The following is a 17,728-nucleotide window of genomic DNA, read 5'->3' on the forward strand; positions in this document are numbered from 1 at the left end:
ATTCCAGGACAGCTAATACTAAACAGAGAAACCCTGTCTCAAAAACAGAAAGAAGGAAAGGAAGGAAAGGAAGGAAAGGAAGGGAAGGAAGGGAAGGAAGGGAAGGGAAGGGAAGGGAAGGAAGGAAGGAAGGAAGGAAGGAAGGAAGGAAGGAAGGAAGGAAGGAAGGAAGGAAGGAAGGAGAGAGAAAGGAAAGAAAAAAGAAAGAGAGAGAAAGAAAAGAAAGAAATGAACACAAGTATAAGATATTGTTTATTAGGTTATGTATCCAAATATCTGGTGAGTAGGAGCACAGTTAGACCTGGAGGCTCAGAGGATCAATCAAGGCTCTTTCCTTTCCCTCCTCCCTAGCTTGCTTCATTGGTGTCTTGCTGGGTGGGTTTTATATTCCAGTGTCCACTGGGAACTCCAGGACACTAATTTAAATAAATGGGGGTGGGGAGTTAGCTACCTTTTCTTGGAATTCCAACCTGGGTTCTGGGTTCTGGCTTCCTTATCCATTCCTAAACCCGTCATTGTGGTGGGGATGGGGCAGAGTGTTGTAACTTGCCAACCTGGGGTATGAGTTCCAGCCAGAGGGAGGTCAAGTGGGTTGTCAGCATACTCAAATAGCACTGGGACAGAGACTGGGGAGTGGGGACCACTGACTGATCCCCAAAGGACCCTAGGGTGGGATCACACTGATTCCCAAAGGACCCTAGTGGGATCAGGAGGGAGTAGATGGTGTGCACAGCCACATGTCTGAGCTTGTCTGGATAGGATACTATGTCTGAAGAAGTAAATAACTGTTTCTGCTAAAGACTAGAGAGAGAAAATAGAAATAAACAGTAGCAGGAGAGACATTAGGAAAAGATGGTTTCAGTTTTGGTTGATTTTGTTTGTTTGTTTATTTGAGACAGGGTTTTTCTGGGTAGCCTTGACTGCCCTGGACTTGCTTTGTAGACCAGGTTAGCCTCGAGTTCAGAGGCTAACTTGCCTCTGCCTCCTCGAGTGCTGGCATTATAGGGGTGTGCCACCACATTTATTCAGCAAGCCCATTTCCCCCACTGTTCACTACAAAGTTACTCCTTTAATCCTAAAAGGCTGCAAATCCACTGGGTCTTTGAGTGTGAAGCAGCTCAGTGAAGGCTTGAAGTCCATCAGCAATAAATACCCAGCTGGCTGGGCTTGCAGCTGCCACTTCGCAATTCACTTTTCTTTGAGATTTTTTCAGAATCTAGAAGCTGTTTCCTTTGTCTTTCTTAGTAAACATTTACCCCTTCCTTAAGCCACGGACTTATTTCCTATGCTAGAATATTCCCTGATTTTACTTGGAACTCCCAAAGACTCTCCGTCAGTTTACACAGTAGAGTGACCTACACTTGTCTTTCTGTCACAGCCTGAAACGCCACATGAGCAGAAGCTCTGCTTAGTGTCGTTTGAGCCCACAGGCAGAGGCTTCCCAGGCTCCTTGGAAATAGGGATGATGGGGAAGCTAGAAAGGAGGGTGGGTAGACAGGTGCAGCCCTCAGCAGGTGCAGAGTGAAAGCAGTGGATGGATATGTAAATGAGAGTGCAATCACAGTCTCTTCTATAGAAAACCGTATGTAGGCATTCCTGAAGATGATCAGGTTAAACAAAAGAGTGACAAACCTAAATGAAAGTAATTATAGATCTTCAAGTGTTACTGTTACTCCTTCCCTATCCTCTCTGTAAATTTCTGGATTTTATATTATGATTATTTTTGAGCCATTGTGGCTGCTGCTACCACCACCTTCTCTTCCTCTTCTTTCTCCTCCTCCTCCTCCTCTTTCTCCTCTTTCCTGTACAGCTTTTGAAACAGTTGCACTCTGTAGCTCAGGCTGCTATGGAATCTCCTGTATGTAACTCAGACTGGCCTCAAACCTGTGTCCTTCTGAGACTGGGTAAACCACATCTGGCTTTCCAGACTTTTTAACTCATTCATCCATTGACTTATTGAGCAAGTAATACCTAGCTGCAGAATACCTACTGTGTGCTGGCCCCTTTCTAGGCAGTGGGGATATAGCAGGAAGGAAAACAAAATCCCTGACTCTGCAGTGTGCGTCTCAAGGAGAAAAACAAACAATCCTTAGGGGAACATGTGAGCTAACCAGCAGCGCTGTGTGCTAAGAAGAAAATAAAGCAGGTGAGAAGGATCAAGTGATAGTAGAAGGAGACTGCTCCTTTCTATTTTAAAACAGGGTATGAGCTGAGCATTGGGGAGCAAGCCAGCACTCTTCTCAGAGAAGGTCCTGCTGTGACACAGGAAGTGAGGCCCAGACACAGGTCCAGAAGCAGAGTGCTATACTAAAAATTAAAAATAACAAAAAACAACGCAGATGGGCAGAATTAATTGTTCAGAACAAGTTAGCAAAGATGGCTCCTGGTTCTTCTATTATGGAGAAGGGGGTGGGGCAAGAGGGAGAGTAGACAGTGAAAGGGATGAAGCTACTGCTTCTTCAGGGGAAAAGAGAAACCATTGAGGGGTTGGGGCAAAAGAATGAAGAAGCTTGATTTGTTGGGTTTGTTTATTTGTTTGTTTGAGACAGGGTTTTTCTGTGTAGCCTTGGCTGTCCAGGAACTCCCTTGTAGACCAGGCTGGCCTTGAACTTTAAAGAGATCACATGCCTTGCCTTCCAAACTCTGGGATTAAAGGTGTGTGCCATCACTGCCAGGCCTGATCTATTTTTGAACACTTGTTCCCTCTTCAGTAGGAAGAAGGGTAGACAGGCAGAACAATTAGAAGGTTGCTGAGTAAAAATGGACCTGGCATTGGGGACCCGAGAGTTTAGCTAAAAGCAGGGAGACCTCCGAAAGCATTTCCTTCTCTATGTGTGCTTTTTTTTGTTTTTGTTTTTGTTTTCCTGGCGGCAGGAGGAATGCATATCCTTCCTTTATAAAAGGGAATAACCTTTCCTCCCAGAGCAATAAATTTCTGCAGTTTGGAGACCAACAGCTTTATTCTCTAAAGTCATTCTCCCCTCACAGCATCCCTGCTGAGGTTGAATATGGAGCTGGGCCAGATGAGGTAGCACTCTTCTTATAGGGTACTGTGGAGGCCCTGGCATGGATGGGGGACAGGGTTCAGGAAATAAGCCATAAGATGAGCTCTAATACCTGTCATGCCCAGAAGGCTCTGAAAATGGGAAAATTGCTCTCACGATTATATTTTACACAAGAAATCACACTATAATGAAGAGCAAATAGCAAAGGCTCTACTATGCTTTGTGCTGACGTCCACAGAACATTTCTAGTCATCAAACCCTAGAATTTAAAATCCAGAGAATCCCTAGTGGTCCCTTGCTGCTGTGCAGATTCCAGCCATGACTTGTAGTGATCCCGCCTGTACTGCATATATCCATAGCCCATAGATGACAGAATGTCCATGGCAGTACCTTAGAGCCCTGGCTAGGAGAGCAAATTCAGGGACCTGGGCTCCCAGTCACCACCTTCCACTTATAAGGGGCATCTATCCAAGAGTGTAGCTGTGGCCTGCAAAGTTACAGGTGGGTTAAAGTACCCTTGTATAGGCTGGTGAGATGGCTCAGAGAGTAAAGGCGTGTGCCACCAAGCCTGAAGGCCTGAGTTCAATACCCAGGGTGCATGTCCATGAAAGGACAAAACTGGCTCCTATAACTTGTCCTCTGATCTACACACATACCCCCCACAAGAAATAATACATGTATAAATAAATAAATCTTTGTATTTATCCCATCACAGGATAGGTTCACTCGCCTTTCCATCTTAAATAATGAATTCTTTTTGTTTTGAACCCCAGGGGTTGCCCTTCTCTCAGATGCATACCCTGAAGAAATCTTGGTTGACCTGTTGGCCAGATATGACAGTGGCAAAGACAAGCATACTCCAGAGACCAGAATGAAAGTTGGGGAGGTCCTGATGCGAGTTGTCAGAGCATTGGGTGAGTTTTTTGTTCATTTGTTCTGCTTTTGTTTTTATTTTCCATTCCATTCCTCTGCAACAGATCAGTGTGGTTTTGAAATCTCTGGGTGCTGGAAGGCTGTGACACTACAGGTGAGGACAGATCAGGGTGGTGATGAACTGTGAAGGACTGAGCACATATTCAGCAGGTATAGCCTTGAGAAGGTAGTTTCTTTCCTTATAGCTGCGTAGTTTCCCTGCCCAAAGCCGTGTTTTCCTGGGGTCTGAGTGATTGGAGTGGGCTCTCGGCATGCAACCTAGGCTGGCTGGAGACACGCTGTACAGTCCAGGCAGGCCTCTGCCTCACAGTCTGCTGCCTCAGCCTCTAGAGTGTGGGAGAGTAGGCACACTGCACCGCACCAGCTTTAGGGCCTGACTTACTGTGGACCTGAAAAGAGAGGCTTCACACCTGAGAGCAGCAAGTGTGAAAAGATGAATTTCAAGCGGGCAAGGAAAGGTAGAACTAGAGAGGACTCTGCTGTGCCAGTTTGCCCGTGTGTGTGGTCTCAACGAATTTCCCAACCAATCCTCTAAACAAGGTGTTAGACCCAAGATGTACATGAAGCTGTGGGTCAGACACCATCAGCAGTCTGTGTAGGGTCCTTCACCCTTGAGGGGTGATGCTAAGATCTGACACCCTGTCCAGAAGCTGAGGGCTGAGCTTGCTTTCGTGGGCTGCAGATGCGGCTTGCATGGGTCCAAACACTGAGCTGCTTCTGGCTACAGGAGTGATCATGGGACTTCTTGGTGCCTCAGTGTCCTCATGTACAAATCGGATATTCATACTATATAAGGTCATATTTTGAATAATAAAATTAAAGGGAAGCAATTGTAGCTAGTGGTACAGGACTGAAATTCCAGCGAATTAGGAGGCTGAGGTGGGGATCACAGTTCAAGGCCTGCCTGGTTTACAGAATGAGTTCAGGAACAAGCTGGGCAACTTAGTGAGACCTTATCTCAAAAGTTAAAAGAGATGGGGCTAGAGAAATGTCTCAGTGCTTGAGGACACTGTTCTTTCAGAGGACTCAGGTTCAATTCCCAGAACCCACATGGCAGCTCACAACTGTCTGTAACTCCAGTTCCAGGAGATCTGACACCCTCACACAGATATACATACAGTCAACATACCAATGCACATGAAATTTTAAAAAATTAAAAATTAAGAAAAAAGTAAATGAAGGGATAGGGGTATAGCTCAGTGGTAGAGTACCTGCCTTAACTGTGTGAGGGCCTAGGTTTAATCTTAATACTGCAAAAAAAAGATAAACGAAACAAGACAAAAACCCCAAAACCACAAAGGAGACCCTGGGGAGGGGGCTTAGAGCAGACCAGGCGGAGCAGACAGCCATTCCCTGGGGTAGGGCAGAGGTGAGGATAAAGGCTCTAAGTTCGGAGGGGCTCTGCTCTCTTCAGGTGCTCTCGTGGTGAGCCTCGTTTCCCAGGCAGCCCTGATTTCAGGGGACCCATGGATCCCCGCAGTCCTGCTCTCGCAGCTCACTCTTCTCAGTTTACAACAGTAAGCACACTCGTAGCTGTTTGTTTGTGGGTTTGTTTTTTGTTTGTTGTTGTGGTTGTTGTTTTTGAGACTCTCTCTATGTAACCCAGGCTGTCCTGGACTCACTCTGTAGACCAGGCTGGCTTCAAATTCACAGAATTTGCCTCTACGTCCCAGAGTTGTGGGGTTAAAGGTGTGCACTACTCTTCCTGGGCAGTCATGGCTTTAACTGTCTCACATCATGGGACAGCACCCATAATCTGAAAATCTGAAATCCCAAATGGTCCAAAATACAAACTTTTTGAGTACTTGTCATGATATCATAAGTGGAAAATTCCATACCACAAAACTTTGTTTTATTCAAAAAAAGGTTTTAAGTACTCAAATGGTACTCAAAACAGAAATGAATTTTTTGTTTGTACTTGTGCATATTCAAATATTGTGAAGTTCAGAAAATTGCAAAATCTGAGCAGCTCTGATCTTCAGCCTCTCACACCTGTGCTGGTGTGCTGGGTGCGAGGAAAATGACTTGGAGTCCTTTAAAGATATAAACAGTGCTTATTTGTACAGCATAAGCAGTTTTCTTATTTGCTAATGTTGTGGAGGTCCTTGTGAACGGCAGTGTTTTGAAGCTTGCCCAGTGTGCACCCCAGTTGCCTTGGCCGGACCTTACTCCTCCTCACGGTCAGCAGTTTGTGGGGAAGGAGCTGGGGTGCAGAGCAGTACCACCTGCCCTTGGCCTCACCACAACCCCCAGCTGTACAAGGTGGTGGTGGGAAAGCAGCAAGAGTTCATTTCTTTTTCTGTCTTTAAACCTTGGGCTGGGTGTGTGGCAGAGGCAGGCAGATCTCTGTGATTTCAAAGCCAGCACGGTCCACATATTAAGTTCCGGCCTAGCCAGGCCTACGTAGTGAGACACCGTCTCAAAGCTCAGTGGCTGTCCATGTACTTACCACCCCTCAAATCAGAGACGTGCAGAGACCCCAGAAGCTTCCTTTTGCCCCTTCTGGTCTGCACCTGCCCCAGAGATAAGCAGTCTTCTAAAGGTATTTTATCATTTTCAGTTTACTCTGATTGTTCTTGAACCTCATTTTAAGGGAATTAAATCTCCCTGTTTCTAATAAGCAATTGTGAATTTAGGTTCCATCTGGAAGTGTAAACACACTACTTCCTGGTCCGTGCATTAAGGGGCACACAGGTGTCAGGTCACCCCACTCTGAGCAAGGTCGAGCTTTCCAGTGGGACCTGGTGTTTCCAAACCTGTGAGCTGCCAAAAGCTCAGTAGTAGTCACGGATAATCTTTCCTAGACACATTGGGTTTTGTTTTCTGGTTTGGGGTAATTTTTTATTACTTTTTTATTTTTTGAAATTATAATTACATCATTTCCGTCTTCCTTTTACTATCTCTAAACTTCCCCCATATACCTCTCCTTGCCCTTTCAAATTCATGGCCTCTTTTTTTCATTAATTGTTATTGCATGCATATATTTTTATACATATAAAAATTCGGGTGCACACACATGTATTACCTTCTCAGTGTGTGTAATGATACTTGTATGTGCCCAGGGTTGACCATTTGGTGTTCGTAAAGCAATTGGTGTGCTTCTGGATGGGGCTTTCTCCCACTCTCAGCACTACTTAGTCGCCTGTTCTTTGTGTAGAGCTGAGGCTCCAGCGTGTTTCCTCTGTGCACTTTGGCATGTCTGTTGTTGTTCTTGTTCAGCTCTTGTTTAGGAAGTCATATTGGTGAGATTTTTATGGATGTGACTTTTTTTTAGACTGAGTCCTGCTTTATAGCAGGCTGGCCTCAGACTTGTAAACCTCCAGCTTCAGCTTCTCCAGTACTAGGATTATCACCTAGTACATATCACCGCATCCAGAGAGGATTCTGTTTTTAAAGGGATTATTTTTAATTTTGTGTATGTGTGAGTGTAGGTGCTTTGGAGATTAGAGACACTGGATCCCCGGGCCTGGAGTTACAGGCTATGAGCCACCTGATTTGGGTGCTGTCAGCCGAGCCCAGGTACTCCGGAAGAGTAGTGTGCAATCTTAGGCAGGTGGGTCTCTGTGAGCTCTAGATCAGCCTGAACTACAGAGCTAGTTCCAGGACAGCCAGGGCTACACAGAGAAACCCTGCCTCAAAAGAAGAAGAAATAAAAGTACTATGCACTTTTTTAAAAAATATTTTTTATTTATTTAACTTTATTTTATATGCATTGCTGTGAAGGTGTCAGAGCCCTTGGAATTACAGATAGTTGTGAACTGCTAGGAATTGAACCTGTGACCTTTTGAAGAGCAGGCAGTGCTCTTAACCACTGAGCCATCTCTCCAGCCCTACATTTTCATTTTTTAAGTCTGTACACTTAAAGATCTTGAATCACTGATGTTTGTATTATAGGTATTTTCTTCTTCTGTTGTTAAGCTTTTAGTTTTGTTTCTGAAACAAGAGTTGTAGGGTTTTGTGGGCTTTTTTTTTTTTTTTTTTAATGTTTTGTTTTGGTGTAGATAAATCTTTCCTATATGACTTCTCTCTTATATGGATAGGTCTTCCAGACCATGACTATTTAAGATGAATGTATATATCTTTATCTCTCCCTTTTGATGTAGAGAAGGTTGTGGTAGGGTTTTGGCTCACTCTGTCTTTTTAAAGGAACTATTCAATTTTTTTTTTACTTTTAGAAATGTAATCTTAACACATTGTTAAGTTACCAATCACCGCAAATGTTTTTCCATCTGTTTCCTCTGTGTGGTCCAATGTTGATATTGACAATAACCTGTGGGTTATTGTGTACTATTTCATTTAAAAAAAAGAAAAAACTTGGAAAATGTAAGACATTAAAGTGGGTGTGGTAACACACGCCTGTGATCCTAACACTGGAAAGGTAGAGCTGGGGGATCCGGAGATCCAGGATATTCTCCACATAGTGACTGTGAGGCCAGCCAGGACTTCCTGAGACCTTGCCTCAAAAACTAACGGCCAGCCAGCTGTCTTAAAGCCAGACTGCCATGCTCATTCCGCAGGTTATCACAGCTGCGTAGGAATGACGTATCCCAAGTTGTCTGTTCCTCAGCCTAGGGAGTCTTTCCGGTGCCCCAAGGAAATGGCAACTCGCCTCAAACCTAGCATTTCAGGCTATTAGACTTAATTAGTCATTCATAAAAACCTATTCACCTCTGGGGCTCCAAATAAATGGCTTAGCAGATAAAAGCATGTACTGCTTTCCCCAAGGACCTGTGCTCGGTTCCTAGTCCAGCTCCAGGGAGCTCCGACAGCCCTGACCTCCGCAGGCACCCCAGTTACATGCACATACTCACCCCCACATCCTCACACACATACAAACATAATTGTAAAAATATTTTCAAAATGTATTTGTCCCTTTCCATAAAACATCTACAAATTCTCTTACATTCGGGAATTTCTTACACAGCTAGCTTCATCTGTTTTCTACCAGTCATATTAGTATCTTACTCTTTTTGATATGGGTTGTTGAGCATCAAACCCATGGCCTTGTGTGCTACAGGCAAGGGCCCTGCTACTGAGTTATACCCTCCTCAGAACATTGAAAGGAGAGCTTTCTGTCACCTCCCTTTAAAGTTCGTGGCTACCTTCAAAGTAACTGTATCTATGCTGTAGCCTTTGAGGCTCCCTTCTACCTCTTTAATGGACCTCAAGTTGAACTAGTAAAAAATACTGAATGTTTAGAGGATATTTCTATATTCATGTCCCTTGCAAACATTTATTTCTCATCTTAAGAGATAGGTGAAAATACAGAGTTTTTGTTGTTGTTATTATTGTTTTGTTAATTTGGCTGAGTTTTGGGTTTTGACACTAGGGATTGAACCCAAGACCGCACACAAGCTAAGCACACATGTGATCACTGAGTCACACTCTTCACCCTGGAAGTTGCTTTTTATTTGTATGTGATGCCTTTTCAAGCTTGGGTAAGAAATCTTTGATACAAAATGATTTTGCCTGTAGTGACATCCAACCACTCTCTGAATTTAGTTTTTGTCCAGTTTGAAACCATAAATTTCTTATTGTCTGTCTTTTCTAATGTTAAAATTTATCTTGAATATTTTTTCCACCCACTCTGTCTTGGGAATGAGGGCATAATGGTTCAGTTCAAAGACATTTACTGAGAAGAATGTGACTGTCATCATAGAACTGAGGACCCTGAAGCAAGGGGTCAGGATTCTAGGCCAGCCTGGGCTACATATCAAGATTTTATGGGTAGAGGCAGGCAGGGAGAGAGGGAGGGAGAGAGACAGAGACAGACACAGAAAACTCATACGTTTATTGAGTAGCCACCTAATGGTAGATCTATGGGCAGCTGAAAGTTGGAGCACGGAGCTTATAGTTCAGCTTGAGGTGGTAGTGAGAGGTAGAGCGAGACCTGCCCATGGCATTGTGAGGACGCAGAAGGTGGGTCCAGTTTGCCCTTTTTCTTATTGAGATGTAGTTGAAGATGGCCGGTGCACCAGAGACTCGTTTTGTTGTTGTTTTCTTGCTTTGTTTTGTTTGTAGCTCAGCAAAGCTGGCCAGTCTGGGAAAAAATAACTTTGGTATCATAGTTCATAGTTGTTTTTTTGTTTTTGTTTTTGTTTTTCCTCATAGCAGAGACTTAAGATGAAAATGTAGAAGTGTTAATAATAAGGTATCAGGCTGGGTATTACAGATTTCAGCTACAATAAACCATAGTTAAAGATTAGAACTAATTTTTGAATTTTAACTTACCATTATTATTTTCTTTTTTTGAGATATGATCTCAAAACCTGGTAACCAAGTTGGCCTAAAGTTCACTATGTGCCCAAGGCTGGCCTTGAACTCCTTATTCTCCCAAGTACTGGGATTATAGATGTGAACTCAACACACCTGGCTCTAGAATTTGTTTTTTTGATTCAGGGATATGGTTCAGTGACTAGAAGTTTTTGTCACACAAGTTTGAGGACCTGAGTTTTGTTCCCAGAACCCACATATATTCAGATGTGATAATGTGTCCGCAATACTGGAACTTCAACAGTAAGATGGGAGGCGCACAGGCCAGCCTGTTTTGCTCAGTGGCAAACAAGAAAGAGATCCTCTCTCGCACAAGATGGAGAATGAGGGCTGACACCTAAGGGTGTCATGTAACCTCAACACAGGCACCATGTCATGCATGCTCCCCCAACAACACTCACAGACACAGACACATACCTACAGAGACACGCAAACAAACCCATAGAAATGCAGTTATTCTAGCCTACTAGGCAAGTACCAGGCCAATGAGAGAAGCTATCTCAAAACCAAGATGGCTAGCATCTGAGGAAGAGTAGAAAAAGGTTGAGAAAAGGTTGTTCTGCACACACGCACATGTGCGTGAGCACACACACACACACACACACACACACACACACACACACACCCTGCCAAGTGTGATCCAGTCAGCGTGGATGTGGCTCAGCTCCACAATATACTAATATAATATACTATATACTAATATAATTTGGGAACACTAGTGTGGTCAAAGGTAAAGGCTGAAGCCCAGATTAATGTATTACTTTATTTTAAAATGTGTAAATAGATCATTCTCATCCCCCAACTATATAGTAGCACATAGTCATTTCACATCATTTTAAATATTTGAAAGTATGAAAAAGAAGCCTCTCATCCGTAATTTGCCAACTAGAAGTAACCACTTTTGTTTTAATATTTTACTTTCCTGAGAGATGCTAAGGACTGGACCTAGCGTTTCTTGCATGCATGAGCTATACCAGGAGTTACGGCATCAACCTTCAGGTTACCTTTTAATGATTTTTTTCTCAGAATTATATTTATACATATATTTCTGTTTTCATCTAACATTACTCATGAGTACTTTTTAAATTTTATTTATTTCCTCTGTGGTATATCTTTCTGTGTATCTGTGTGTGTGTGTGTGTGTGTGTGTGTGCGCGTGTTTGTCTGTGTGTGTATGTGTATGTGGGGGGGTGTCGGTCGGACGTCAGCATGCGGCAGTTCTCTTCTTTTAGCATGAAGGTCCTGGGATTGTCAGGCTTAGCGTCAGATGCCTTTACCTTCTGAGTCATCCCTGCAGCCTGTTTTTTTTCTTTCTCCATTCTGTCAGGGCTTTCTTTCTCTCTCTCTTTCTTTTTAATGTGTCTTGCCGTGTTGCCAAGGCTAACCTTGAACGCTTGAGCTCTAGCTATCCCCTTCTCAGGCTCACATGTGCACTACCATGCCCAGCTCACGAGTACCTTTTAAAATTAATGAATGAATGAATTATGTATGGAGTAGCCACTTAATGGTAGATCCGTGGGCAGCTGAAAGTTGGAACAGAGAGTCTGTAGTTCAGCTAGAGGTCACGACGTTAAATAAAATGAAGGAACTCTTGCCTGCATGTGTCTGTGCAGTATGTGCACGCAGCCTGCAGAACTCAGAAGAAGGCATCGATTCCCTGAGACTGCAGTCACAGACATGTGAGCTGCCATGTGAGCTGCTGACAGTGAGCTGCCGTGTGGGTGCTAGGAACTGAGCCTAACCACTGAGCTATCTCTCCAGACCCTCATGAGTACCTTTTATATCATTAAATACTTTTCCTGAAAATACAGTGATTAATAGTTGTATTATAGCCAATGACCTGAATGCACTGGGATTTTATTTATTTGTCTTTTAGGGAGATAGTCTCTAATTAGCCTGTTTCTACTCTCTTTCTGATTACAAGGAGAGCACTGCTGATTTTCTATTCATTCCCTTTAGTGAACCTTTGATTCCTTTCTCAGAACTGGTTCCTAGGGGGGAAATGATTAGGTTAGAGTACATGTGTGCTTTAAGACTCTTCAGTTTTAGAACAAGGTTTTCTTTCAGAAATGTGCATCTTGACAGCAATGAATGAGACTGCCAATGTCTCCCAGAGAAAAATTCTTCCATGGCTCCCCATTAAATTTCCAAATCTAGCCGTTTCTCTTCAACTGTATGTGCCTTTGCTCCATAATGAACCAGGAAACATGGGATTCGTGACTCAGTGACAGCCTCTTGCCAGGCAGCTGCAGTCTGGTCACGTCGCTGTGAAGCAGAAAGAACAGCACTTCTTAATTATTTTTCTAATCAGCAAGCTTAGACAGGTTACCCTTTGCAGCGTCAAAGCCTTCTGAAGAGGAGAAGGGAAGCTGTGGCCACGCTGTTCCCTCTGGAGTTTGCCTGTAGGACACATCAAAATCCAGATTTGAATGAGGATGGGGCAGAGGAGTCAGTCATGGATCTTTGTTGGCGTATGCCACTGCAGGTGGAATTTCCAAAAATCCTGAGGCAAAACAGTCTTCTCTCAGTATACTAGGTATTCCAGGAGAAGGGTGGGTCTAGGCTTTAGGGTGTATTTCTAACTGTTGAAACTTGCAAAACTCCCTGTCAACCCTTTTCCATGCTGCCGGCTTGGATTTTATGTTTAGGGGTAGCAATCACTTTGCCCCTCAAAGTTCATTCAAGTGATGAGCAACCCAGGATCCACTTTCTCCCAGCCCATTCAGCTCCAGGATAAAGCCCATAATCTGATTTTAGAAAACCTATAATCTGTCCAGAGACCAGAGTATTTGGTCTCAGATCCTGCTCTGACAGCCCGTCTTCTTCTAGCCTGTTATAGAAAATGAAGAAAAACTGAACATAGTCAGCCTTTTTGTATCACATATTCAGTTTTTGTTAACTAACCGATCAGAGCTTGAAATTTTTAAACAAAATTGTGTGCAGTAAGCATGTGTACATACTTTTTCTTATAGTTCTCCCCAAAGCAATAGCGTAGAGCAGCTACTTATATAACATTTACATTACACTAGATGATCTGAAGTATCTGGGAAGCTATGCGTAGGTTGTTATAAGGGACTTTCTCTCATGCAGATTTTCGTATCCACCAGCGGATCCTGAAACCAGTTCCTCACAGATACCAAGTGACAGCTGTAATTGGATTTGTCTAACAGGCTGTGATAAGTTCCAGTTGGGTTAGCCTAGTAATTACGACAAGGGAAATGACTATTAAATAGCAACATAATATTTTACAGGATGATCTGTTACAATTCACACCAGGTATTGAACGAAAATTGTGACCTATTTCCAAAGTGAAAGTTATTTTGTTATTTGCTTTGGCTGCAAAGAGTAGAAATGTCTTGTTTCAAGAAATACGAAGCTGGGCATGGGAGCGCTCACTTTTAATACTTAACTAGGAAGACAGATCTCTGAATTGGAGGTCAGTCTGCTCAACGTAATGAGTTCCAGGACAGCCCAGGGCTGTATAGAGAGACCTGTTAAGCCAGGCTAGGTGGCACATGCCTGTGATTCTAGCACTCAGGGAGGCAGAGGCAACTCTTCTGCCTCAGCCTCTCAAGTTCTGGGATCGCAGGTATAAGCGAGCTGAAAGTTTTAAAATTTCTCTTGTATACATAGGACTACTAAGATTTTATTTTCTTAAGTCAATTTTACTTGTTAATGTCTTTAAAGAAATTTATATATTATCTAAGTTATTGAATTTATCACAAAAGTAATTTAGTATTCTCCCATCATTTTGGTGTTTGTAGGCTTTGTTGTGTTCACCTTTGCTTTGTTTTCCGTGTTGGTGATTTGAATATTCTCAGGTTTCTCTGTGTAGCCATGGCTGTCCTGGTCCTGCTTTGTAGACCAGGCTGGCCTTCAGCTCACAGAGATCTGCCTGCCTCTGCCTCCTCTACTGCTGGGATTACAGGTGTGCACCAACACACTGGGCTGAGCCAGCTTTTTAATATCATTGATTTTTATAATCATTTTTTGGCTCTTTGTTTCATTGGTTTTTATCCTCTATCTCTGTTTTCTTCTATCTTAATCATGTATTACAAAACAAATTACCTGGAGAAAAATGGTGAACAAACATTATATATCCCAGTTTGTGTAGAATAGGTGTCGATGGAAGGCTTAGCTGAGTGCCTCCCCTAAGGCTGTGGTCAAAGAAGTAGAGCTTTAGAGCCATCTAAAGAAATAGCTGGAGACAGAACCACTTTCAGTTTGGCTCATTGTTGATGAGATGTGTTTTTTAGGCTGTTGGACCAAAGACCTCAGCTTGGTTTTAGCATCCTTTCTTTTTTATAGTTAAGGTGTGTGGTCTGTTGTATGTTTGTGTTGGGTGTCTGTCTATATGATATTGTGTGTATAGTGTGGTCTTAGTGTGGATGTGAACACACGTGCAGGTACATCCACACATGTGTGGAGACTAGAGGTAAATGTTGGGTAATGGTGGGTGATTTTCCTCACTCTCTACCTTTTTTTTTTTTTTTTTTAAACAGGGTTTTATATAGCCCAGGCTGGCCTTGAACTTATTATATAATGAGACTCACTATTCTTTTAAGAAATATTTATATATAATTGTGTGTGTATATATGTGGTATATGTACACATGTGAGTGCAGGTTCCCTCCAAGGCCAGAAGAAGGCATCAGATTCCCTAGAATTACAAGCAGTTGTGAGAGCACCCAACATATATGCTGGGAACTGAACTCAGGTTTTCTACAAGAGCAGTATGTGCTCTTAATTATTGATCCACTTCTTCAGCCTTTGTTTTATTATTCTTAATCCTCAATCATAGCTTATGGTAGCAAATACTGTTGGGTAGATAGAGAAGGCAGGGCCATATACAGAAGATCTTGAAAGTTAGGTGAGATAATTTGAACTTGATGTGGTGGACATTTGGGAAATGTGATGGAAGAGATTTAGGTCTGGTCGGCAGGGTCGCATGAAGGATGGATGAAAAATGGAGAGCCTGGAGTCAGAGAGATTACTGGGAGGCTGCAATGGGTTTGTTTGTTTGTTTGTTTGTTTGTTTGTTTGTTTGTTTTTTGGCACAAAGAGCACAGGATTTGACTAGAGGTATGTGTTGAAAAGAATTTTTTAAAAAACAGCTGTTATAGCAGTTCAGAGGAAGAGCTAAGAAACTGCCATTTTGTTTACTATCTGGTGGATATAGAATTATCATGCTTCTAATAACTGTTGTTCCTAGAGGATGTTGAAAGACTCAAATAAGGCTGGTGTGGTGGCACACACCTTTAATTAATCCCAGCACTCAGGAGGCAGAGTTTGAGGCCAGCCTAGTCTACAGAGTGAGTCTAGAACAGCCAAGGCTATTACACAGAGAAACCTTATCTCAAAAAACCAAAAGGAAAAGAAAGGCTCAAATGGAAAGGTATATATGAAACCACTGACAAATGAGTGTCATTCCAGAGATGTAGATATCCCCATATTAACCCTGACAGTGGGAATTTCAGATATCTAAGTAGAGAGGTCAGACCATCTACTGTGGCAGCCACTGGACACATGAATAAGAATTTTATGTATGTGGGACTTAATGTTGGGTTGCATTATGCCTTTGTTGGAGGTGTGCATTATAACCCAGCTGCCATGTTCCCCTGTGTGTAATTAGGGATAATTACAGTAAGTCCCTGAGTGGGCAGTTAGAAAGTTAAATCAGTATACTTGTAAAGTGTTCGGAAGCAGCATCTTTCATGTCAGGGTAGATAACCGGCCTATGGTCTTGTTTCTTTGTGAGTGCCTCTCGTTTCCTCATTCTCCCTCAGTAAGCAGCCCCACAGTCACTGTGAAGTGTGTGATCATCCCATCCTGCTCTGGAGCACAAGCCAGACTAGAACATGTATAGCATGTCTGCTGCTAGGCGTTTGAATTACTCAACTTCCTGTCACTCTTGAAATGGCCTGCAGTTGGTTTTGATTGCTATTAGTCATAGATGGTGACAGGTTCCAAGAATGAGTGACTTACTCACGAAAGTTCTTATTCATATGCTCAATGGCTACCATACTGATCAGAGAGTCAGATTAGATTAGAAAGATCCAAAACTGACATAAATCGGTGTTTGTTTTGTTCTGTGTTGGGGACAGGATCGCAGTGTGTAGCTCTAGCTGTCGTGGAGCTTAATATGTGGAAGAGGCTGGCCTCAAGCTCACAGAGGTCCTCATGCCTCTGCCTCCCAAAAGGCAAATACGCTAAGCCTGGCTTTTGTTCATTTGTTTTAATAAGACTGTTTGTTTTTGTTAAGAACACTGTAAAACCAAATTATATTGAGAAATGGGCTGAAGAGGTGACTTTGCAGTTAAGATGCCTTTGCTGGGTCCCAGCACCAACATGATGGGTCACAGGCAGCTGTTAACTCCCAGTCCAGGGGATCTGACTTCTGTTGTCTGTGGGCGCCTCCAAGTCACAGGATGCACATGTAGAATACTCAGACACACGCACAAGTTAGATTGTTTGTTTTTTGATACCGCGTTTCTCTGTGTGGCCCCGGCTGTCCTGGAACTTACTCTGTAGACCAAGCTGGCCTTGGATTTAGAGATCACCTGCCTCTGCCTAGATGTGGGACTAAAGGTGTACGCCACCACTGCCTGACTAAATTTTTTTTTTTTAAATTTTAAATGTATACTATAAAACTAGAAAAACAGCTACCTGCTAATGGCATAAAGTCTTAGGGATAGAGTGTACATTGGTGACTACAGCAGCAACAAGGGATTTCTTTCTGTAACGAGAAAGAAATGGGACGAGGCTGTGGTCCTGCACTTCTTTAATCCCAGCACTCAGGAGGCAGAGGCAGGTGGATCTCTGAGTTGAAGGCCAGCCTGATCTACAAAGCAATTCCAGGACAGCCAAGGCTACACGGAGAAATCCTGTCTCGAAAAGCCAAAAAAGAAAAAGAAAGAAATGTGTGGGAATGGTAGGGTTCCACAAATTGTGACCCTTAAGCCAAACATAGGTCACTGCCCACTTTTATACATCTTATAAGTTAATGAATTTCTTAATTTTATATAGTAGAGGAGGGAGGGGTGAAAGAATCTTTTGTGTTGTCATTTTATAATTATGGTCAATGAAGATTGCAGTGTCCACAAATAAAGTTCCATCAAAACAGTCTCATGTACTTACATATTTTCCGTGGCTTCAAAGCTGAATAGTAGCAACTGAAAGTGAACAAAGTCACAATGTGTTTCTTTGGCAACCCTTCACTGTTTGCTTTTCAACAGTTACTCATCTTTTTGTGTTATCCCTGTGTTGGGTTTTAGTTTGCTCTTCCCATATAAAGCTTTATATCCTACATTCAAAAGCAGAACCTTTTATAGTTTGATCTCTTTAAAGAAGAGGTTGAATAGGAATTGCAATTCTTTGCTAAAAATGACCAGCTGCATGAGTCACTGGCTGGAAGGTACCAGATGCCGTTGGGAAGGCATCATTTCTTTAAAGCTAACAACTAATTATACTTGCATGTTTTAGCATTTTATTCTGTATTTTTATTTTTGGTATTCTCGT

At 42.7% G+C, this 17,728-nt stretch overlaps 1 protein-coding gene across 2 annotated transcripts in view; it reads left to right on the plus strand.

Annotated features, from left to right (window-relative positions):
- Nucleotides 1-17,728, plus strand: part of Tango6 (transport and golgi organization 6 homolog) — a 168,876-nt gene that overhangs the window by 90,674 nt on the left and 60,474 nt on the right. For both annotated transcript variants that reach the window (XM_055621412.1, XM_055621413.1), the window contains exon 15: nt 3,779-3,919. In XM_055621412.1, the coding sequence (XP_055477387.1) occupies nt 3,779-3,919 (141 nt within the window). The remainder of the gene's footprint in view (nt 1-3,778; nt 3,920-17,728) is intronic.

The sequence above is a fragment of the Psammomys obesus genome, unplaced genomic scaffold (assembly GCF_907164565.1).
Source record: "Psammomys obesus unplaced genomic scaffold, mPsaObe1.curated_primary_1811, whole genome shotgun sequence".
Taxonomy (NCBI): Eukaryota; Metazoa; Chordata; class Mammalia; order Rodentia; family Muridae; genus Psammomys; species Psammomys obesus.